Source organism: Nicotiana sylvestris, chromosome 8 (assembly GCF_000393655.2).
Source record: "Nicotiana sylvestris chromosome 8, ASM39365v2, whole genome shotgun sequence".
NCBI classification, from domain to species: domain Eukaryota; kingdom Viridiplantae; phylum Streptophyta; class Magnoliopsida; order Solanales; family Solanaceae; genus Nicotiana; species Nicotiana sylvestris.
The window spans coordinates 71343373-71364578 of record NC_091064.1 but is presented as its reverse complement, the minus strand read 5'-3'; the positions used below and the strand labels follow the sequence as shown (position 1 = coordinate 71364578).

Genomic DNA, 21206 nt, shown 5'->3' with positions numbered 1-21206 from the left:
TATTGTTAAATGTGTGTTAAAATATGAAGACCCGGCCAGTCGTCTCATGAGTTACCTCTTCATTTTCCCTATTTTGCTTCTTTATGCTTTGTTTATCTGTGTAATGTGGTATCAAGTTGGTTGGATCGAGTTTGGAATGGATTTGGTAAGGTTTGAGACACTTAGTCTCTTTAGAGTGAGTTCAAGTTGGAAAAGTCAACCAGATGTTGACTTATGTGTAGAGGGCTCGGATGTGAGTTTCGATGGTTTGGTTAGCTTTGGGAGGATAGTTGTGACTTAGGAGTGTGATCGGAATGAGTTTTGGAGGTTCAGAGTAGATTTAGGCTTGAATTGGCGAAGTTGATATTTTGGCGATTTCTGGTTGATAGGCGAGATTTTGATATAGGGGTTAGAATGGAATTCCGAGAGTTGCAGTAGTTCCATTGTGTAATTTGGGATGTGTGCGCAAAATATTAGGTCATTCGGACGTCGTTTGGTTGGGTTTTTGATCAAAAGCGAAATTCAGAAGATTTTAGAAAGTTTGGCTTGAATTCGAGGTGTTTTGGTTGATTTGATGTTGTTTGAGGTGTTTTGAAGATTGGTACAAGTTTGAATAAGGTATTAGGATATGTTAGTGCTTTTGGTTGAGGAACCGGGGGGCTTCGGGGTGATTTCGGATGGTCGACGAGAAGTTTGAGGGATGTTTGCAGCTGTTGAACTTTTGTTGCTTCTGGTATTTCCGCACCTGTAGATTTGGGACCACTGGTGCGACGCTGCACGTGCAGGAGATCGATTGCAGATGTGAAAAAAGGGCCTGATAAGCAGGGACCGTAGAAGCTGTTAGGGTGACCGCATCTGCGATGTCGTATATGTGGAAGTGTGATCGCAAATGCAATTTTTGGCTGGATAACTGATTTCTGCAGAAGCGGATTCTGAACCGCAAATGCGGTACCGCAGAAGCGGTTAAAGGGCCGCAAATGCAAAAATGTCTGGGCAGAAGGTATAATTGTGGCCTTCACAAATTTGAGCTATTTCACCATTTTTTACTTCTGCTTTGGAGCTTTTTGGACGATTTGGAAGGGGGATTTCAAGGGAACTTCATTGAGATAAAGAATTTGGACCTAAAACTCATTTCTATGGTATTATTACACGGATTAGAGCTAGAAATCATGGATATTAAGGGTGAAAATTGGGAAAAACTAGGGCTTGTAAACTTAGACCTTTGCTTGGGGATTTGAAGGACCATTTGAGGTCGGATTTCAGAACTTTTGATATGTATAATCTCGTGAGGAGATAAGGAATCTATTGATGCAAAAATTATTGAATTCCGAGACGTGGGCTCGGGGGTCTGGTTTTGGTAATTTCGAGATTTATGTTGTAAATTGATTATTTTTGCTTGGGCTTCGTTCCCTTAGCATATTTTGACGTCCTCATTCTGATTTTGGATAGATTCGATGCGAGTGGAGGCCGATTCAAGGGGAAAAGGCGTCACAAGCTAGAGATTTGACTAGTTAGAGGTGAGTAATGATTGTAAATGATGTTCTGAGGGTTGAAACCCTTGATTTGCACATTGTAGTGCTATATTGAGGTGAGGCACACACTTGAAGACAAGCGTTGGGTCGTGCACTATTAGGGATTGTGACTTGGTCCGTCCTGATTGATGGTTTTACCACGTATTTGACTGAAATCTATTTGTTATCATATTATTTGGGTTGAATGCCATATTTGGGCTACGTGCCAACTATTTGAACCATTCAGGGATTTTTACTGGTATTTCCTCACTGTTTTGACTTTATACATGAACTCAGTCATGTTATATTTCATTGTTTTTTCGTACTCATCCATGTTTACTCTGTTTTAACACTTACATGATCTTTTAAATGATACTTTGGGCTGAGAAACATATTTTACACAGCCCGAGTGGCTTGTGAGGATTTTTGACTGAGTGAGGCCGGGGGCCTATGTTGTGAGGAAACATTTGATACTGATTATGAGGCCGAGGGCCTGAGATATGTACGCCACGAGGTGGCTTGATTGATATGAGGCCGATGGTCTAGTTATGATGCCATGAGGGGGCTTGATATTGCGCTTGGTCCGTAAGGGATCCTTTCAAGAGTCTGTACACCTCCAGTGAGCGTGCGTACCCATTGTGATGTGAGATTGAGCCCGAGGGGCTAGTACTATTCTGAGATGTTGCCCAAGGGGCGAATCTTTATGTGTTTATTTTTTATAATTGCCTGTCAATTACCTTCATAATTGTTGAAAAAGTCTTTTCAGGAAGTAAATTTGATATAAAGGATTTTGCCTATCTTTCTGTCATGACCCCAGTTCGCCCTCCGTGAACCATCGTGACGTCACCTAGTCTCTACGACTAGGTAAGCCGAACAATGCGGAATATAAACAACAGTTGTAGAAGAAATAATTTAAAAACCGAAATAGTAAAATAAAACAGTGTTTAAGATGACGCCTAGCACATAACAGTACATAATCTCAACCTAACACTCCCAAGATCCGGAACCCCATGAATCACAAGCTAAGAGATACATAAGAAGCTCTAACTCCAGAAGTGTCTAACAAAAGGAAAACTACTGAAGGGCTATACTATTACAGAAAGATAGAAAGGGACTCCTCGATCTGCGAACGCGGCAGATATACCTTGAAGTCTTTACAGAAGCACCTCGCCTCAAGGATGATAAAACTGAATGGAAGTACCTATATCTGCCCAACAAAATATGCATAAGAGGAGCGTGAACACACCACAGCAGTGCCCAGTAAGTATCAAGACTAACCTCGGTGGAGTAGTGACGAGGAATAGTCACGACACCTATCGGTCTTATAAACTGTACAAATATAGGAACAACGGAACATGATGTATATATAAAGACTACACGAAATGGCTAACAATACTACAATCACAATAAGGGAAGAAAACTGCAAGTAACAACGAAAATACTAAGAATAATGACATAGAAGAGCGAGCGAAAACAAAAACCCAAATCCTAAAGTCACAATACAGTAAAGGTAAGCAACAAGTCAGATCCTACGATAGTGTTCACATCAGGCCTTATCCAACAATTTCCACGAAGTACTGACTCTCGAGCAAATTACAGCTCACGAGTCCTAGTACCTGAAATCTAACACTTGGCATCCTGTGCCCCAATCAACTTCATGGTCATGCTGACAACTCGCTAACTAGAGCCACTCTCATATATATAACAAGTAAACGAGGGTGTACATCTATACTCAACGTAATCAGGAGGACTTCACATCCAATAGGAGTGTTCAACTATGTGTATGCTTGTACAAGTACTTTCACATAGTTCCTACCAACTAATAAGCATAAGGAAAAGAACGAACTCCACGTAAGATGTTTCCTCACAACTTCCATGAGATAAAGATCATATAGGTAAGCGTACCACAACACAATATTAAACAACAAGAATGCCCCAAGGCCATCACAAATCCTCACAATCAATCATTGACATAGCCCAACTTGTCTCGCCACGTGTGCAAATAATAGCATTATAAGTGCCCGCCTTGTTTCGCCACATGAGCATCATAATGTTCCCACCTTGTCTCTCCACATGTGCAACCCACATATAAGCATGTATATATATACATACCTCGCCTTGTTACACCACATGTGCAATATATAAATAGTAGCAATAGCACGGTAGAAACCTCGTGCAACCCCATAACAACAGCCGCACAGCAGAAACCTCGTGCATCACAATATCAACAACTGCACTGTAGAAACCTCATGCACCACCACAACAAGTACAACAACAACAATGACAATATTGACAAGAACACGAAAAGTAAATCAACTCAAGAACTTTCAATCACAAGGAGATGGTAAAACTAGCTCACAAGGAATAACCACAATAGAGAATACTAAGCGTGATGAGAACAACTCAACAGGGAAGAAAATAATATGAAGCAACGATACCACTACATGTAATTCAACAACAAGGAAGATAGCACAAATCAAATAATTCAAAATAAGGAAATGTCGACTAAATATATCTTATCTAAACTTCTTTTAAGGTTGGGCAATTTACGAAGAATATACAATAATTTCAATTAAGGATGGGCAGTGGGAAAATAATTATCACCTCAATCCAGACTAAACAATTACAGGAGAGATAATAATGATTTCCAATAAAGAGGAGCAGTTATGCAGGATAGCATGACAATAGAAGAGGTAAAAATGTCCAGTTTAGCAAAATAAGAGTCAAGTAGGCAATAAGAATGAATCATGAGCATGTAGAGGTGAAACTAGTAAGTGGAAAACTAAAGTATATCAAGTACACATTCATACATAGTGAATATAAAGACCTAAGAACCCTAAAAGTCCAATTTTTCCACAAATAAGTTCGAGCACGCACTCGTCACCTCGCGTAAACGAACTACAATCAACATAGCAGATTCAAATCCAAAGGGGAAGTCCCCCACACAAGGTTAGGCAAGATACTTATGTCAAAGACGACAACTCGGTACTCTAACATGAACTTCTCGGGTGAAAAGACCTCCGGACAGCTCAAATCTAACTATAACAGCTCCAAAACACACATAAATCGAATAAGGAACTATTCTGAATAATAAAGTTTCAATCTTTACAAAAATATAAAAAATCGACCCAAAAGTCGACCCCATGCCAGCACCTCGGAACCCATCAAATTTCATAAAATTCGATCACCTATTCCAAAATGAGTTCAACCACAATAAATGTATCCAATTCCGATACCCTTTGGTCCCTCAAATCATGATTTTTAATTTTGAAAATTTTCTTCAAAAAACCAACTCTTTCCCCAACCCAAAACACAATTTAAATGATAAAAATAAAGATAAATTCATGGAATATATTTAATTCTAGTTGAAGAACACTTACCCAATCGAATTTCGTGAAAAACCCACTTAAAAATCGCCAAGAACCGAGCTCTAGAAGTCAAAATATGATTAAAATGGTGTAACCCTTGATTTTGAAATATATTTAGTCTGCCCAAGTGTTTGTTCATTGCGATCGCGGGACAAGTGATGCGATCGCATAGAAGAAAATAGCTACTGGCCCAAAATGTCCTATGCGATCCCAGGCAAATCAATGCAATTGCATAGAAGAAAAATATTGTTGTCCAAATTTGTTCTATGCTATCGCGAACAAATCAATGCAATCGCATAGAAGGAAAATGCTGCTATCCAAATTTGTGCTATGCTATCGCGGACAAATCAATGCAATCATACAGAAGGAAAATGCTGCTGTCCAAATTTGTGCTATGCTATCGCGGACAAATCAATGCAATCGCATAGAAGGAAAATGCTGTTGTCCAAATTTGTGATATGCGATCGCGAACGAATCAATGCAATCTCATAGAACGATTATATGGCAGGTTAACATTATACTACGCGATCGTGGCTATGCCTATGCGATCGCATTGAAGGAAATACCAGATAGCAGAACATCAGTTCAAAACATAGGGGAAAATGACCTGTAGCCCATCCGAAACACACCCGAGGCTCCCGGTACCCCATCCGATCACACAAAAAAGTCATATAACCTAACATGAACTTTTTTGAGGTTTCAAATCACATAAAACAATACCAAAACAAAAAATCAAACAAAAAATCAAACTTAAGAATCTCCAAATCTTCAAATATTAAATCTCATGCCGAAACCTATCAATTCAACTCGGAATAACGCATTTTGCATACAAGTCCAAAATGACATAACGAAGCTGCTCCAATTCTCAAAATTGCATTCTAACCCCGATATCACAAAAGTCAACTATGGGTCAAACTTCTCCATTTTCCAAACTTCAACTTTTTCAACTTTCGCCGAAATGCCTTAATTACCCTACGGACCTCCAAATCCGAATCTGGATGCATGCCTAAGTCCAAAATCACAATACAAAGCTATTGGAATCATCAAAAAATTATTCCAGGGCTGTTTACTCAAAAGTCCAATTCCGGTCAAATTCTCACCGTTCAAACTTCCAAAACTAGATTCCTTCTTCCAATTTGACTCTGAATCATCCATTAACTGAATTCAGACATGCACATAAGTCGATACTTATATTATGAAGTTTTTCAAGACCGTGTGCCACCAAACAAAGCTTAAATTTTTGTAACGACCGGCCGGGTTGTTACACTTTCACTGATTCCTTGATTTTTAAATGGTTTTACGGCTTCATTATGGAATGCTTTGTGCTTTACGTGATTTCTTTCTTTCAGTATTTATTTACATTTGTTACTCACTGATTTGGAGTACTCACTTTACACCCTACATCCCGTGTGCAGATTCAGGCGTTACTGATCCTCCCAGTGCGCGTTGAGGGCTCCCAGCGGACATTCGAAGTTCACAAAACTGCTTGGCGTTTGCAGTCCCGTGTTTCTCCCTCTTGTCATATCCATCTCTTTTCAGACATTTGTAGTAGTTATAGACTTATCAGACTTGTAGTAGGATTTATAGGTGCTTATACTAGTGACACCCCGGTTTAGGGTAGTGTTGGGTTGTCCTTCCGCATATTTATGATATTATCTACTACTTAGTATTATTAAATCATGTTTAAGACTATGTTTTCTTGCTTTTTAACTGTTTAACATCGAGTTGGGAATAGTTGGCTTGACTTGTCTTCACGAGAGGCGCCATCACAACCGGGTTCGGGTTTAGGGTCGTGACAAGTTGGTATCAGAGCGTAGGTTACACAGGTCTCACGAGTCGTGAGTAGGTTTAGTAGAGTCTCGCGTATCGGTATGGAGACGTATGTATTTATCCTCAATAGGCTGCAGAACCTTTAGGAAAAACTTCATAATCTTGAAATTCTTATCGTGCGAATTTGTTGACACGAGTACTAAACTTCTGTTATTCTCTTCTCTCACAGATGGTGAGGACACGCGCTATCGGTCAGCATGGACGACCATCAGTAGCACCAGCCATGGCCACTAGAGGCCGAGGATGTGGTCCTGGTAGGGGTAGAGCAGCTAGGGCAGCACCTGCAGATCCACCAGCTGCCCTAGTTTTGGATCAGGTCCTAGTTATGGATGCTCCAGCAGCACCAGCTCAGGCACCAGCTGTGCCCATTGTGATTCTAGGTCTTTAGGAGGCCATGGCTCAAATCTTATTAGTTTGCACTAGCCTAGCTCAGGCGGTTTTAGCCACTACAGCCACAACTACTTCTCAGGCCGGGGGAGGCAATCAGACCCCCGCCGCTCGCACACCTAAACAGTTTGTATAGGTACTTCAGACATCGGGGGCACATCCAGCCCAGACAGTTGCAGTTGCTCAGGACTATATAGTTCCTGCTAAGCTGCAAGATGAGAAATGTAGGTTGGAGAGGTTTGGTATACTTCAGCCTCCGACCTTCAGTGGTGCTGAGGGCGAGGATGCCTAGGGTTTCTTAGATAAGTGCTAGAGGATGCTTCGTACATAGGGTATTCTAGACACCAGTGGGGTCGCTTTTACTACTTATCAGTTTTGTGGAGATGCCTTCACTTGGTGGGAGGCTTTTGAGAGGTGTAGGCCTGTTGGTGTAGCACCCCTTACCTGGTAGTAGTTCTCTGTTCTCTTTTTGGAGAAGTATGTGCCGCAGTCCCACAGAGAGGAGCTTCATAGAGAGTTTGAGTGGTTGCGCTAGGGAGAGATGATTGTGAAGCAGTACAAGATGTGGTTCTCCGAGTTAACTCGTCATGCTATTTGAATGGTTCCGACCGATAGAAAGAGGATTAGGAGGTTTGTTAATGGCCTCACTTAACAGCATCATATTCTCATGACTAGGGAGAGGGTGATTGGTGCTACTTTCGAAGAGGTTGTTGATATTGCCCGTGAGATTGAGTTTGTTCGTCGCTAGGAGTGAGAGGAGAGGGAGGCCAAGAGGTCTCAAGGATCTGGTAGTTACAGTGGTACTCCTTTGAGGGGTTAGTTTCAGCACGACAAAGGTCGTCCATTCAGGCATGCTCAGCCAGCTCGCCCAGGTTATCATGGGGCGTCGTGGGGTCATAGTTCTCACAGTTCTCATTAGGGTTAGTCATTACTTAGTGCCCTTCCAACTCAGAGTTCGTCCCATGCTCCATCAGTTCAGGGCTCTTCTATGCCGAGTGCATCTGCTAGTCACTGCTGTGTGAGGGTTTCCCTTTAGTCCCCTTCTTCAGCACGTAAGAGTTGTTATGAGTGTGGTTAGATGGGTCATATATAGAGGCAGTGCCCTCGTCGTCTCACGAGTTCATCTCAACAGAGGGGTCAGTTATCAGCTTCAATGCTAGTTACTTCACCACCACCTGCCCAGCGAACTAGAAGTGGAGGTCGGTTAGCTAGGGGTCGCCCCAGAAGGGGAGGTCGATCATGTGGCGGTCAGGCCCGTTTCTATACACTTCCAAGTAGACCCAATGATATTGCTTCAGATGCTATTATTACAAGTATTGTTTCAGTCTGCCACAGAGATGCCTATGTATTATTTGATCCCAGTTCCACCTTTTCTTATGTGTCATCATACTTTGCTAGTTATTTGGGTATGCCTCGTGAGTTTCTTGCTTCACCTATTCATGTATCTACCCTGGTGGGCGATACTTTTGTTGTAAACCGTGTGTACCGGTAATGTGTGGTGACTATTGGGGGTCTGGAGGCCCGTATGGATCTTTTATTATTGTGTATGATGGATTTCGATGACATTTTGGGCATGGATAGGCTATCTCAGTGTCGTACTATTCTAGACGTCATGCTAAGATAGTCACATTGGCTATACCGAGTGTGCCACGGATCGAGTGGTGAGGTGTGACTGATTATGTTCCCAGTACAGTGATCTCATTCTTGAAAGCCCAGCGTATGGTTGGGAAGGGTTGTCTTTCGTATCTAGCCTTTGTGAGGGATGTCGGTATTGAGACTCCAAATATTGATTCTGTTCCAATTGTAAGGGATTTTCCCGATGTGTTTCCTGCAGACCTGCCGGGTATGCCATCAGACAGGGATATTGATTTTGGTATTGACCTGGTGCCGGACACTTAGCCCATTTTTATCCCGCCGTATCGTATGCCACCAGCGGAGTTGAAGGAATTAAAGGAGCAGCTTTAGGATGTCCTTGATAAAGGGTTCATTCGGCCTAGTGTGTCACCTTAGGGTGCGCTGGTTCTATTCGTGAAGAAGAAGGATGGCATTATGAGGATGTGCATTGATTATAGGCAATTAAATAAGGTAACAATTAAGAACAAGTATCCTTTGCCTCGCATTGATGATTTATTCGACCAGCTTTAGGGAGCGAGAAAGTGTTGTCCGAGATTGATCTCTATTCAGGTTATCACCAGTTGAGGATCAGGGACTCGGATATTCTCAAGACAGCTTTCAGGTCCAGATATGGTCATTATGAGTTCTTGGTGATGTCTTTTGGGTTGACTAATGCCCCAACAACATTCATGCATTTTATGAACAGCGTATTTTGGCCTTATCTTAACTCGTTTGTCATAGTATTCATTGATGATATTCTGGTATATTCGCATAGACAGGAGGAGCACGCGGAGCATTTGAGAGTTGTGTTGTAGAGATTGAGAAAGGAAAAGCTTTATGCAAAATTCTCAAAGTGTGAGTTTTGGCTAAGTTCAGTGGCTTTCTTAGGGCACGTGGTGTTCAGCGAGGGTATTTAGGTTGATCCGAAGAAGATATAGGCGGTTTAGAGTTGGCCCAAACCGTCCTCAGCCACAGAGATTCGCAGCTTTCTTGGTTTGGCAGGCTATTATCGCTGGTTTGTTCAAGGATTCTCATCTATTGCATCGCCCTTGACCAAGTTGACTCAGAATGGTGCTTCATTTGTCTGGTCGGACGAGTGTGAGGAGAGCCTTTAGAAGCTCAAGACAACCTTGACCATAGCTCTAGTGTTGGTTTTGCCGTCAGCGCAAGGTTCATATACCGTATGTTGTGATGCTTCGAGAGTTGGTATTGGTTTTGTATTGATGTAGGAGGGTAGAGTTATTGCTTATGCTTCTCGTCAGTTGAAGCCCCATGAGAAGAACAACCCCATTCATGATTTGGAGTTGGTTGCCATAGTTCACGCATTGAAATTTTGAAGGCATTACTTGTATGGTGTGTCTTGCGAGGTGTTTACCGATCATCGTAGTCTCCAACACTTGGTCAAGCAGAAGGATCTCAATTTTAGGCAGCGGAGGTGGTTGGAGTTGCTTAAGGATTATGATATCACTATGTTGTACCACCCGGGAAAGGCCATTGTGGTGGCCGATGCCTTGAGCCGAAAGGTGGTGAGTATGGGGAGTTTGACATATATTCCAGTAGAGGAGAGACCTCTTGCAGTTGATGTTCAGGCCTTGGCCAATCGATTTGTAAGGTTAGATATTTCGGAGCCTAGTCGGGTATTGGCTTGTGTGGTTTCTCGGTCTTCCTTAGATGACCGCATCAGAGAGTGCCAGTATGATGATCTGCATTTGCTTGTCCTTAAGGACAGAGTTCAGCATGATGATGCCAGAGATGTGACCATTGGTGATGGTGGGGTGTTAAGGATGTAGGGCCAGATCTGTGTGCCCAATGTGGATGGGCTTCGGGAGTCGATTCTAGAGGAGGCCCATAACTCACGGTATTCCATTCATCCGGGTGCCGCAAAGATGTATCAGGATTTGAGGCAACACTATTGGTTTTTAAGAAAGAAGAAAGACATTGTGTGATTTGTAGCTCAGTGTCTCAATTGTCAGCATGTGAAATATGAGTATTAGAGACCGGGTGGCTTGCTTCAGCAGATGGATATACCTGAGTGGAAGTGGGAGAGCATCACTATGGACTTTGTTGTTGGACTTCCACGGACTTTGAGGAAGTTTGATGCTGTTTGGGTGATTGTGGATCGGCTGACAAAGTCCGCGCACTTCATTCCTGTGTGTACTACTTATTTTTCAGAGCGGTTGGCAGAGATCTATATCCGGAAGATTGTTTGTTTGCATGGTGTCCCAGTTTCCATCATTTCAGATAGGGGCACTCAGTTTACATTGCAGTTTTGGAGGTCTGTGCAGCGAGAGTTGGGTACTCAGGTTGAGTTGAGCACAACTTTCCACCCTTAGACGGATGGGCAGTCCGAGCGCTCTATTCAGATATTGGAGGACATGTTGCATGCTTGTGTCATTGATTTCGGAGGGTCATGGGATCAGTTTCTACCGCTTGCAGAGTTTGCTTATAACAACAACCACTAGCTGAGTATTTAGATGGTTCCATAAAAGGCTTTGTATGTGAGGCGGTGTAGATATCCAGTTGGTTGGTTCGAGCCCGGTGAGGCTAGGCTATTGGGGACAAACTTGGTGCAGGATGCCTTAGAAAATGTGAAGGTGATTCAGGAGAGGCTTCATACAGTGCGGTCGAGGCAAAAGAGTTATGCTGATAGGAGGGTTCGAGATGTGTCCTACATGGTTGGTGAAAATGTTTTGTTGAAGGTTTCGCCCATGAAGGGTGTTATGAGATTTGGAAAGAATGGTAAATTGAGTCCGCGGTTCATTGGGCCTTTTGAGGTGCTTCGGAGGATTGGGGAGGTGGCTTATGAGCTTGATTTGCCTGAACTTTTGCTGCTTCTTGTATTTCCGCACCTGCGGATTTGGGACCACAGGTGCGACGCCGCATGTGCGGGATATTGATCGCAGATGCAAAAAAGGGCCTCATGAGCAGCGACCGCAGAAGTGGTTAGGGTGACCACATCTACGATGTCACAGATGCAGAAGTGTGATCGTAGATGCGAATTTTGGCTGGAAAAGTGATTTCCCCATAAGCGGATTATGAACAACAATTGTGGTACCACCAAGCGGTTAAAGGGCCGCAGATGCGAAAATGTCTGGGCAGAAGGTATAAATTGTGGCCTTCGCGAATGTGAGCTATTTCACCATTTTTGACTTCGACTTTGGAGCTTTTTGGACGATTTGGAAGGGGGATTTCAAGGGAACTTCATTGAGGTAAGGAATTTGGACCTAAAACTCGTTTCTAAGCTATTATTACACGGATTAGAGCTAGAACTCATGGATATTAAGGGTGAAAACTGGGGAAAACTAGGGCTTGGAAACTTAGACCTTTGCTTGGGGATTTGAAGGACCGTTTGAGGTCGGATTTCAGAACTTTTGATATGTATAAATTCATGGGGAGATAAGGAATCTATTGATGTAAAAATTATTGAATTTTGAGACGTGGGCCCGGGGGTCGGGTTTTGGTAATATTGGGATTTATGTTGTAAATTGATTATTTTCGCTTGGGCTTCGTTCCCTTAGCATATTTTGACGTCCCCTTTCTGATTTTGGATAGATTCGATGCGAGTGGAGCCCGATTCAAGGGGCAAAGGTGTCTTGAGCTAGAGATTTGACCGGTTCGAAGCGAGTAATGATTATAAATGATGTTTTGAGGGTTTGAAACCCTTGATTTTCACATCATAGTGCTATATTGAGGTGAGGAACACGCTTGATGACGAGCGTGGGGTCGCGCACTATTGGGGATTGTGACTTGGTCTGTCCCGATTGATGGTTTTACCGCGTATTTGACTAAAATCTATTTGCTATCATCATTATTTGGGTTGAATGCCATATTTGGGCTTCGTGCCAACTATTTGAACCCTTCGGGGATTTTTACTGGTATTTCCTCACTGTTTTGGCTTTATACTTGAACTCAGTCATGTTATATTTCACTGTTTTTTGTACTCAACCATGTTTACTCTGTTTTAACACTTACATGATCTTTTAAATGATATTTTGGGCTGAGAAACATGTTTTACTACTAGCTGAGTGGCTTGCGAGATTTTTGACTGAGTGAGGCCGAGGGCCTATGTTGTGAGGTAAGATTTGATGTTGATTATGAGGCTGAGGGCCTGAGATATGTACGCCGCGAGATGGCTTGATTGATATGAGGCCGAGGGCCAAGTGATGATGTCACGAGGTGGCTTGATATTGTGCTTGGGCCGTAAGGGGCCCCTCTAGGAGTCTGTAAACCCCTAGTGAGCGCGAGTACCCGTTGTGATATGAGATTGAGCCCAAGGGGCTGGTACTATTCTAAGATATTGCCCAAGGGGCGAATTTTGTTGATAATGTGCCCGAGGGGCGAACCTTTATGTGTTTATTTTTCATAATTGTCTGTCAATTACCTGCTTAATTATTGATAAAGTCTTTTCAGGATGTAAATTTGTTATAAAGGATTTTTCCTATCTTTCACTAATTCACTGATTTTTAAATGGTTTTATTGCTTCATTATAGAATGCTTTGTGCTTTACGTGATTTCTTGCTTTTAGTCTTTATTTACATTTGTTACTCACTGATTTGGAGTACTTACTTTACTCCATGCACCCCGTGTGCAGATTCAGGCGTTGCTGATCCTACCAGTGCGAGTTAAGGGCTCCCAGCGGACATTCGGAGTTTACGAGGTAGTTCCTTGGCGTCCGCAGTCTCGTGTTTCTCCCTCTTGTCATTTCTATCTCTTTTCATACATTTGTAGTAGTTATAGACTTATCGGACTTGTAATAGGATTTATAGGTGCTCATGACTAGTGACACCCTGGTTTGTGGCTATGTTGGGTTGTCCTTACGCATATTTATGATATTATCTGCCACTTATTATTATTAAATCATGTTTTAGACTATTTTTTTCTTGTTGTTTAACTTTTTAACATCGAATTGGGACTAGTTGGCTGGAATTCCAAGGGTCGGAATGGAATTCCAGAAGTTGTAGTAGCTTTGTAGTGTTGATTGTGATGTGTGTGCAAAATTTCAGGTCATTCGGACAAGGTTTGATAGACTTTTTGATCGAAAGCGTATTTTTAGAATTTTTGAAATTCTTAGGCTTGAATCCGATAAAAAATAGGTGTTTTGATGTTGTTTTGAGCGTTCCAAAGGTTGGAACAAGTTTGAATGAAGTTAAGGAATATGTTGGTAGGTTTGGTTGAGGTTCCGGGGGCCTCGAGATGATTTCGGGTGGTTGACGGAAAGATTTTTTGAATTTGAGTTGCAGTTTCAGTTGTTCTGCTGTCATAACCGCACCTGTGGGTGTGGGACCGTAGGTGCGGAGCCACAGAAGCAGCGGATTAACAACAGAAGCGGCATTTATAGAGTTCAACAGGAACCGTAGAAGCTGTGGAATTTTCGCATGAGCGGTACCACATCAGTAGATGGGGAGTCGCAGATGCGGAATCTGGGCCCTAAGTGAAAAGTCGCAGATGCGACCATTGTTTCACAAATGCGCAACCTTAGAAGTGGTCCCTTGACCGTAGATGCGGAAACAACTGGGCAGAAATATGAAATTTCGAGGGATTAGTTTCAAAAGTTAGATATTCGATTTGGAGCTCGGGAGAGGTCGATTTTGAGAGGAAATTGAAGAGGAGATCATTGGGTAACGATTCTTTAACCCTTACTAGTTATATTCCATCAATCTATAGTTAGTTTCATCTTTTAATTTCGGATTGGAGATTAAATTGGGGAAACTTGGAAGAAAGTTCTTAGACCTAGAATTCGACTTTTGATTGGGAATTTCACCTTAGATTTGGATAATTTTGGTATGCATGAACTCGTGAGAGTGTGTGGATTCTAAAAATATAAATATTACCCGATTCCGAGATGTGGACTCGAGGGGCGTTTTGATGATTTTACCTAATTTCGTGTATTAGCTTAGAATTTCTTTGTAGAATCAGTTACTTGAAGTGTTATTTACATTGTGCAATTGAATTGAACAGATTTCGGCCATTAGGAGTCGAGGACTCGTGGCAAGAGCGTGGTTTATGGTTTATTTTGAGCCGGTTCGAGGTAAGTGGCTTGTCTAACCTTGTGTGGGGGACCTTCCCCTTAGGATTGGTATACTGGGTAATGGAAATGCCTTGTACATGAGGTGATGAGTGCGTACTTGTGCTAATTGTTGGAAATCCGATTTTTCTTTAAGTAATTACTAGTATGTTTCCTTTCCTATTTCTATTACTTGCACTATTAACCCTGTTGTTAGCTTAGGAAAGCATGTCTAAGTGACTTAATTCCTTTATTTTCTCAACCTGCCTTACCTGAATTCTGTGTAGCATGCTAGGCTAGAATCACTTGTTGCCTTAGTACGAAATATTTCCATTTCTGTATATTTTCCTATTGTTGTTGTGTATTTATTTTGGGACTACGGATGTGGGATTTCGGTAGCTCCCCCTTGTCTGTTTATTTTGGTACTACGGATTTGGGATTCCGGTAGATTCCCATGCAGTTATATGGAACTATGAGAATGTACCCGGTAGATTCCCCCAGTATTGGGTATTTACATTTGGGACTATGGAACGGAATTCTGGTAGATCCCCGCGCACTATGAGTTGGACTACAGGACTGTATCCTGAGAGATCCATTGGATATGTACATATGGGACTACAGGACAGTATCCTGCGAGATCCTCGATTATTATTATTCGTACTGAGCTGTATTTCTTTTCCGTGTTTACATTACTTATGTATAGTTGTTGGTGACCTGTACATCCTATGTTATTTTACTGCTATACTTATTTATACTCTTCTGTTCTATACTATTGATCTTTATATTTATTTAACCTCAGTAGGGTCCTGACCTTCTTCATCACTAATAGACCGAGGTTAGGCTTGGCATTTAATGACTACCGTTGTGGTGTACTCATGCCCCTTCTACGCATGTTTTTCATGTGCAGACCAGGTACTGCGACTCAGCCCTATTACCCGTGAGGCGAGGCGACTGCTCTAGAGACTTTGAGGTACATCTGCTACGTCCGCAGACCGAGGAGTCCCTTTCTAATCTAGATTTTAAACATTTGCCCTTTTATTTTTCTTTTCTTTATTAGATATTCTAGAGTCAGACATTGTTAGACATTCAAAGGCTTGTGGTTCCGTGAGTTTCGGGGTTTTGGGATAGTGTACTTGATTCTGAGAATGTTGTGTTGTATAGGCCGAGCGACACTTTGAATCACTGTTTTATCACTCTTCATTTTGTTTTAATTTTTTTTATTCCGCACTTTGGTTATCTTCCGCAATTTAGGCTTACCTAGTCGTAGAGGACTAGGTGCCGTCATGATGGTTCATGGAGGGTGAACCAGGATCGTGACAAGTTGGTATCAGAGTTCTAGGTTCATAAGAGTCATGGATCACAAGCCGGTTTATTAGAGTCTCACTGATCGGTGTGGAGACGTTTGTACTTATCTACGAGAGGCTATGTAACGTTTCGAAAAATTCCACTTTATTTGATTTCCTTGTCGTGAGATATTTTGATATCATAATTCTAAATTTCTGTCTTCTATTCTCTCACAGATGGTGAGGATAGGTGCTACCCGAGATGATCAGTCACCCACGCCCCCTACTGCAGCCGTTAGAGGCTGGGGTTGGGGTAGAAGCCGAGGATGCGCAGGTGGTGCAGCCAGAGCACCTACGCGAGCTGCCGGTAAGGTACCACCAGTAGTTCCATCCGGAGTCCAGGCACCTGACACGCCTACTGCTACTAGTACTCTAGCTCTTTAGGAGACTCTAGCACAGTTCATGAGCATGTACACCACTCTGTCTCAGCCAGGGTTGCTTCCCCTTGCTGCAGCTACATCTCAGGCCGGGGGAAGAGCACAGACTCCTGTTGCCCGCACTCCTGAGCAGCGAGTGCATGTTGAGCAGGTCACTGAGATTATTCTTGTACCGCCTACAGAGCTAGTTCAGCCCGAGGGTAGGGCAACGACTTCCGAGAAGGAGCAGCTAAGGCTTGAGAGGTTCAAGAGGTACAAGCCTCCTATATTCAGTGGTCTAGAATCGAAGGATGCTCTGGGATTTCTAGATGAGAGTTACCACAATCTCCGTACCATGGGTATATCAGGATCTAGTGGGGTTTCCTTCACTACCTTCCAGCTTTGAGGAGCCACCTATGAGTGGTGGCACACCTATGAGTTAGACAGTCCAGACGAGGCTGCTTCAATGACTTGGACTCAGTTTTCCGATCTGTTCCTGAGAGGGTATGTTCCTTAGAGCCTCAGGGACGCATGGTATGCAGAGTTTGAGCATTTGTGCTAGGGTTTTATGACTATCTCAGAGTATGCTATATGTTACACTAGTTTGGCTAGCCATGCACCAGCCTTGGTTTCTACTATTCACGAGAGGGTTCACCGGTTTATTGAAGGCCTTATTCCCAGCATTAGGTCTAACATGGATCGTGAGTCGGAGATGGATATTTCTTATCAGCAGGTGGTGAGCATTTCTAGGAGGATTGAGGGTATGCATGCTAGGGAGAGAGAGGAGAAGGAGGCCAAGAGGTCTCGAGAGTCGAGCCACTTCTCTAGTGCCCGTGCCCCAGCTGCAGGTCGTCATGGTAGGGGTTATATGAGTCACCCTGTTCATTCAGCTCTTCCAGCAGCCAGTGGTATTCCAGCTCCTCCTAGAGCTTAGGAGCCTTATTATGCACCTCTGGCATCTAGCACGCCTCATGTGCGGGGTGCTTTCAGAGGTCAGTCCAACAGACCTGGCCCGAGCTAGTCACAGCTACCACATCCACCCAGAGCTTGTTTTGAGTGTGGTGGCACATGCCATGTGGTGAGGGATTACCCTAGACTTGGGAGGAGTGCGCCTCCATAGACATCTCAGCCACAACATACCCCACAGAGTTCTTAGGCTATGGTTACAGCTCCAGTTGCTACCCCACCTACTCAACCAACCGGAGGTGGAGTTCGGGGAGGTAATGGTCACCCTAAAGGGCGAGGCCAGCCCCGATACTATGCCCTTCCTGCCCGTACTGAGGTTGTTGCCTCCGATTCTATCATCATAGGTATTATACTGGTTTTTCACAGTGATGCACCGGTTCTATTCGATCTAGGCTCCACTTATTCTTAAGTATCTTCTTATTTTACCCCACATTTAGGTGTATCTCGGTATTCTTTGAGTTCCCCTATTTATGTTTCTACTCCTATGGGAGATTCTCTTATTGTGGAGCGCGTTTATCGGTCGTGTTTGGTTGCTCTTAGTGGTTTTGAGACCAGAGCCAATTTATTGTTTCTGAGCATGGTAGATTTTGACATTATCTTGGACATGGACTGGTTGTCTCCCCATTATGCTATACTTGATTGTCATGCAAAAACTGTGATGCTGGCTATGTCAGGTGTACCGCATGTTGAGTGGAGGGGTACTTTAGATCACACTCCCAATAGAGTTCTTTCTTTTCTTAAAGCTCAGTGTATGGTTGAAAAGGGGTGTGACGCGTATTTAGCTTATGTAAGAGATGTCAGTATTGATACCCTTTAGTTTATTCCGTCCCAGTAGTACGATATTTTCCCGATGTGTTTTCAACTGATCTTCCAGGCATGCCGCCTGATAGAGATATTGATATGGCATTGATCTTTTGTAGGGCACTCATCCCATTTCTATTCCTCCGTATCGTATGGCTCCTCCAGAGTTGAAGGAATCGAAGGATCAGTTACAAGAATTGCTTAACAAGGGTTTTATTCGGCCTGGTGTATCACCTTGGGGTGCTCTTGTCTTGTTTGTGAAGAAAAAGGATGGTTCTATGTGTATGTGTATTGATTATCGCTAGTTAAACAAGGTTACAGTGAAGAACCGTGATCATTTGCCTCGTATTGATGATCTATTTGACCAGCTAAAGGGCACACGAGTGTTTTCTAAGATTGATTTGTGCTCAGGTTACCATCAGTTGAATATTTAGGAGCCAGATATCCCGAAGAGTGCTTTCAGGACTCGGTATGGTCATTACGAGTTCCTTGTTATGTCATTTGGGCTGACGAATGCCCCAGCAGCCTTTATGCATTTGATGCACAGTGTGTTCCGGCCGTATCTTGACTCGTTCGTCATTGTCTTTATTGATGATATTCTGGTGTATTCTCAGAGTCGGGAAGATCATGAGCAACACCTGAGGACTGTGCTTCAGACTCTAAGAGAGAAGAAGTTATATGCTAAGTTATCGAAATGTGAGTTATGGTTGGATTCAGTGGCATTCTTAGGCCACGTGGTATCGAGTGAGGGTATTCATGCAGATCCAAAGAAGATAGAGGCCGTGCAGAGTTGGCCCAGACAATCCTCAGCTGCCAAGATCCGCAATTTCCTTGGCCTAGCGGGTTACTACCGTTGTTTTGTGGAGGGATTTTCATCGATTGCAGCCCCTATGACCAGGTTGACCCAGAAGGGTGCTCCGTTTTAGTTGATGGAGGAGTGTGAGGCGAGCTTTCAGAAGCTCAAGATAACTTTAACTACAGCCCCAGTTTTGATATTCCCTACAGGTTCGGGGTCTTATACGGTTTATTGTGATGCCTCGAGGATTGGCCTCAGAGCGGTGTTGATGCAGGATGGTTGGGTGATTACCTACACATCCAGGCAGTTGAAGATACATGAGAAGAACTACCCTGTTCATGAACTTGAGTAACTTCCATTGTTCTTGCCATGAAGATTTGGCGCAATTATTTATATGGGGTTCCCTGTGAGATTTATACTGACCATCGGAGCTTGCAGCACTCGTTCAAGCAAAAGGATCTAAATTTCCGCCAGAGGAGGTGGTTAGAGTTGCTGAAGGACTATAACACCACTATTTTGTATCACCTGGGCAAGGCTAATGTGGTGGCTGACGCTTTGAGTCACCGGGCAGAGATTTTTGGGAGTTTGACTTATTTACCAATATCGGAGAGGCCTATGGCGATGGATGTTCAGGCCTTAGCCTGTCAGTTTGTGAGATTGGATATTTCGGAGCCTAGTCGGGTTCTAGATTGCGTGGTTTCTCGGTCTTCCCTATTTGATTGTATCAGGGAGCATCAGTATGATGACCCTTATTTTCTTGTCCTTAAGGACAAGGTGCAATACGCTGATGCCAGAGATGTGACTATTGGTGATGATGGGGTATTGAGGATGCAGGTTCAGATTTGTGCAGCTAATGTTGATGGGCTTCGAGAGTTGATTCTAGAGGAGGCCCATAGTTCATGGTATTCCATCCATCCGGGTGCCGTGAAGATGTATCAGGATTTGAGGCAGCACTATTGGTGGAGGCGGATGAAGAAAGATATAGTTGGATTTGTTGCTCGGTGTCTCAAATGTTTGTTGGTGAAGTATGGGAATGAGAGACCAGGTGGGTTGTTTCGGTATATAGAGATTTCGGAGTGGAAGGGAGCGGATCTCCATAGACTTTGTAGTTGGGCTCCCATGGGCTTTGAGAAAGTTCGATGCTATTTCGGTGATTGTGGATCGGCTGACCAAGTCCGCTCATTTCATTCCTATGTGTACTACTTATTCCTCGGAGCGGTTGGCAGAGATCTATATTCGGGATATTATTCGACTGCATGGTATTCCGGTTTCCATCATTTCAGATAGAGGTACTCAGTTCACATCACAGTTCTGGAGAGCCATTCAGCATGAGTTGGGTACTCTGATGGAGTTGAGTAAAATATTTCACCCTCAGACGGACGGATAGTCTGAGTGCACTATTCAGATTCTTGAGGATATGCTCAGTGCGTGTGTGATTGAGATTGGAGGGTCTTGGGATCAGTTTTTGCCATTGGCAGAGTTTGCTTACAACAACAGCTATCAATCCAGCATTTGGATGGCACCGTATGAGGCTTTATATGGTAGGGGTTATAAATCCCCAGTGGGTTGGTTTGAGCCGGGTGAGGCTAGACTAATGGGCACAAACTTGGTTCAGGATTCTTTAGAGAAGGTTAAGGTGATTCGGGATAGACTCCATACAGCCCAGTCCAGATAGAAGAGTTTCGCGTACCGGAAGGTTCGAGATGTTTCCTATATGGTTAGAGAGCAGGTTCTGCTTCGGGTTTTGCCAATGAAAGGCGTTATGAGATTTGGGAAGAAAGGGAACTTGAGTCCGAGGTTTATTGGTCCTTTTGAGATATTGAGGTGTGTTGGGGAGATTGCTTATGAGTTTGCTTTATCTCCCAGTTTGGCTGGAGTTCATCTGGTATTTCATGTTTCGATGCTCCGGAGGTATCACGGTGATCCGTCGCACGTGTTGGATTTCAATAAAGTCCAGTTGGACAAGGATCTATCTTATGTTGAGGATCCAGTAGCGATATTGGATAGGCAGGTTAGAAAGTTGAGGTCAAAGAACATTGCTGTAGTAAAGGTTTAATGGCGGGGTCAGCTGGTCAAGGAAGCAACCTGGAAGACCGAGCAGGATATGCGCAGCCATTACCCTTATCTTTTCACTACTTCAGGTATGTCTCTATGCTCGTTCGAGGACGAACGAATGTTTATGTGTAGGAGGATGTGACGACCCAACTGGTCGTCTTAAAAAATTACACCCCGATCCCCTATTAACAGTTTC

The 21206-nt window shown here is 43.3% G+C and overlaps 1 protein-coding gene across 1 annotated transcript; it reads left to right on the top strand.

Moving 5' to 3' along the window:
• The first annotated feature begins 19570 nt into the window (after nucleotides 1-19570).
• Nucleotides 19571-20342, top strand: LOC138875191 (uncharacterized). Its single transcript, XM_070154015.1, has 3 exons — nucleotides 19571-19602; nucleotides 19684-20000; nucleotides 20239-20342. Exons 1-3 carry the CDS (start codon nucleotides 19571-19573, stop codon nucleotides 20340-20342), a joined length of 453 nt encoding a protein of 150 aa, XP_070010116.1.
• The last annotated feature ends 864 nt before the right edge of the window (nucleotides 20343-21206 follow it).

Coding starts and splice junctions, on each gene's coding strand:
- LOC138875191 (XM_070154015.1), top strand. CDS start 19,571: ATGGCGATGGATGTTCAGGCCTTAGCCTGTCA. Junction 19,603..19,683: donor GTTCAGGCCTTAGCCTGTCA/GTTTGTGAGATT, acceptor TGATTGTATCAG/GGAGCATCAGTATGATGACC. Junction 20,001..20,238: donor GTATGGGAATGAGAGACCAG/GTGGGTTGTTTC, acceptor CCATCATTTCAG/ATAGAGGTACTCAGTTCACA.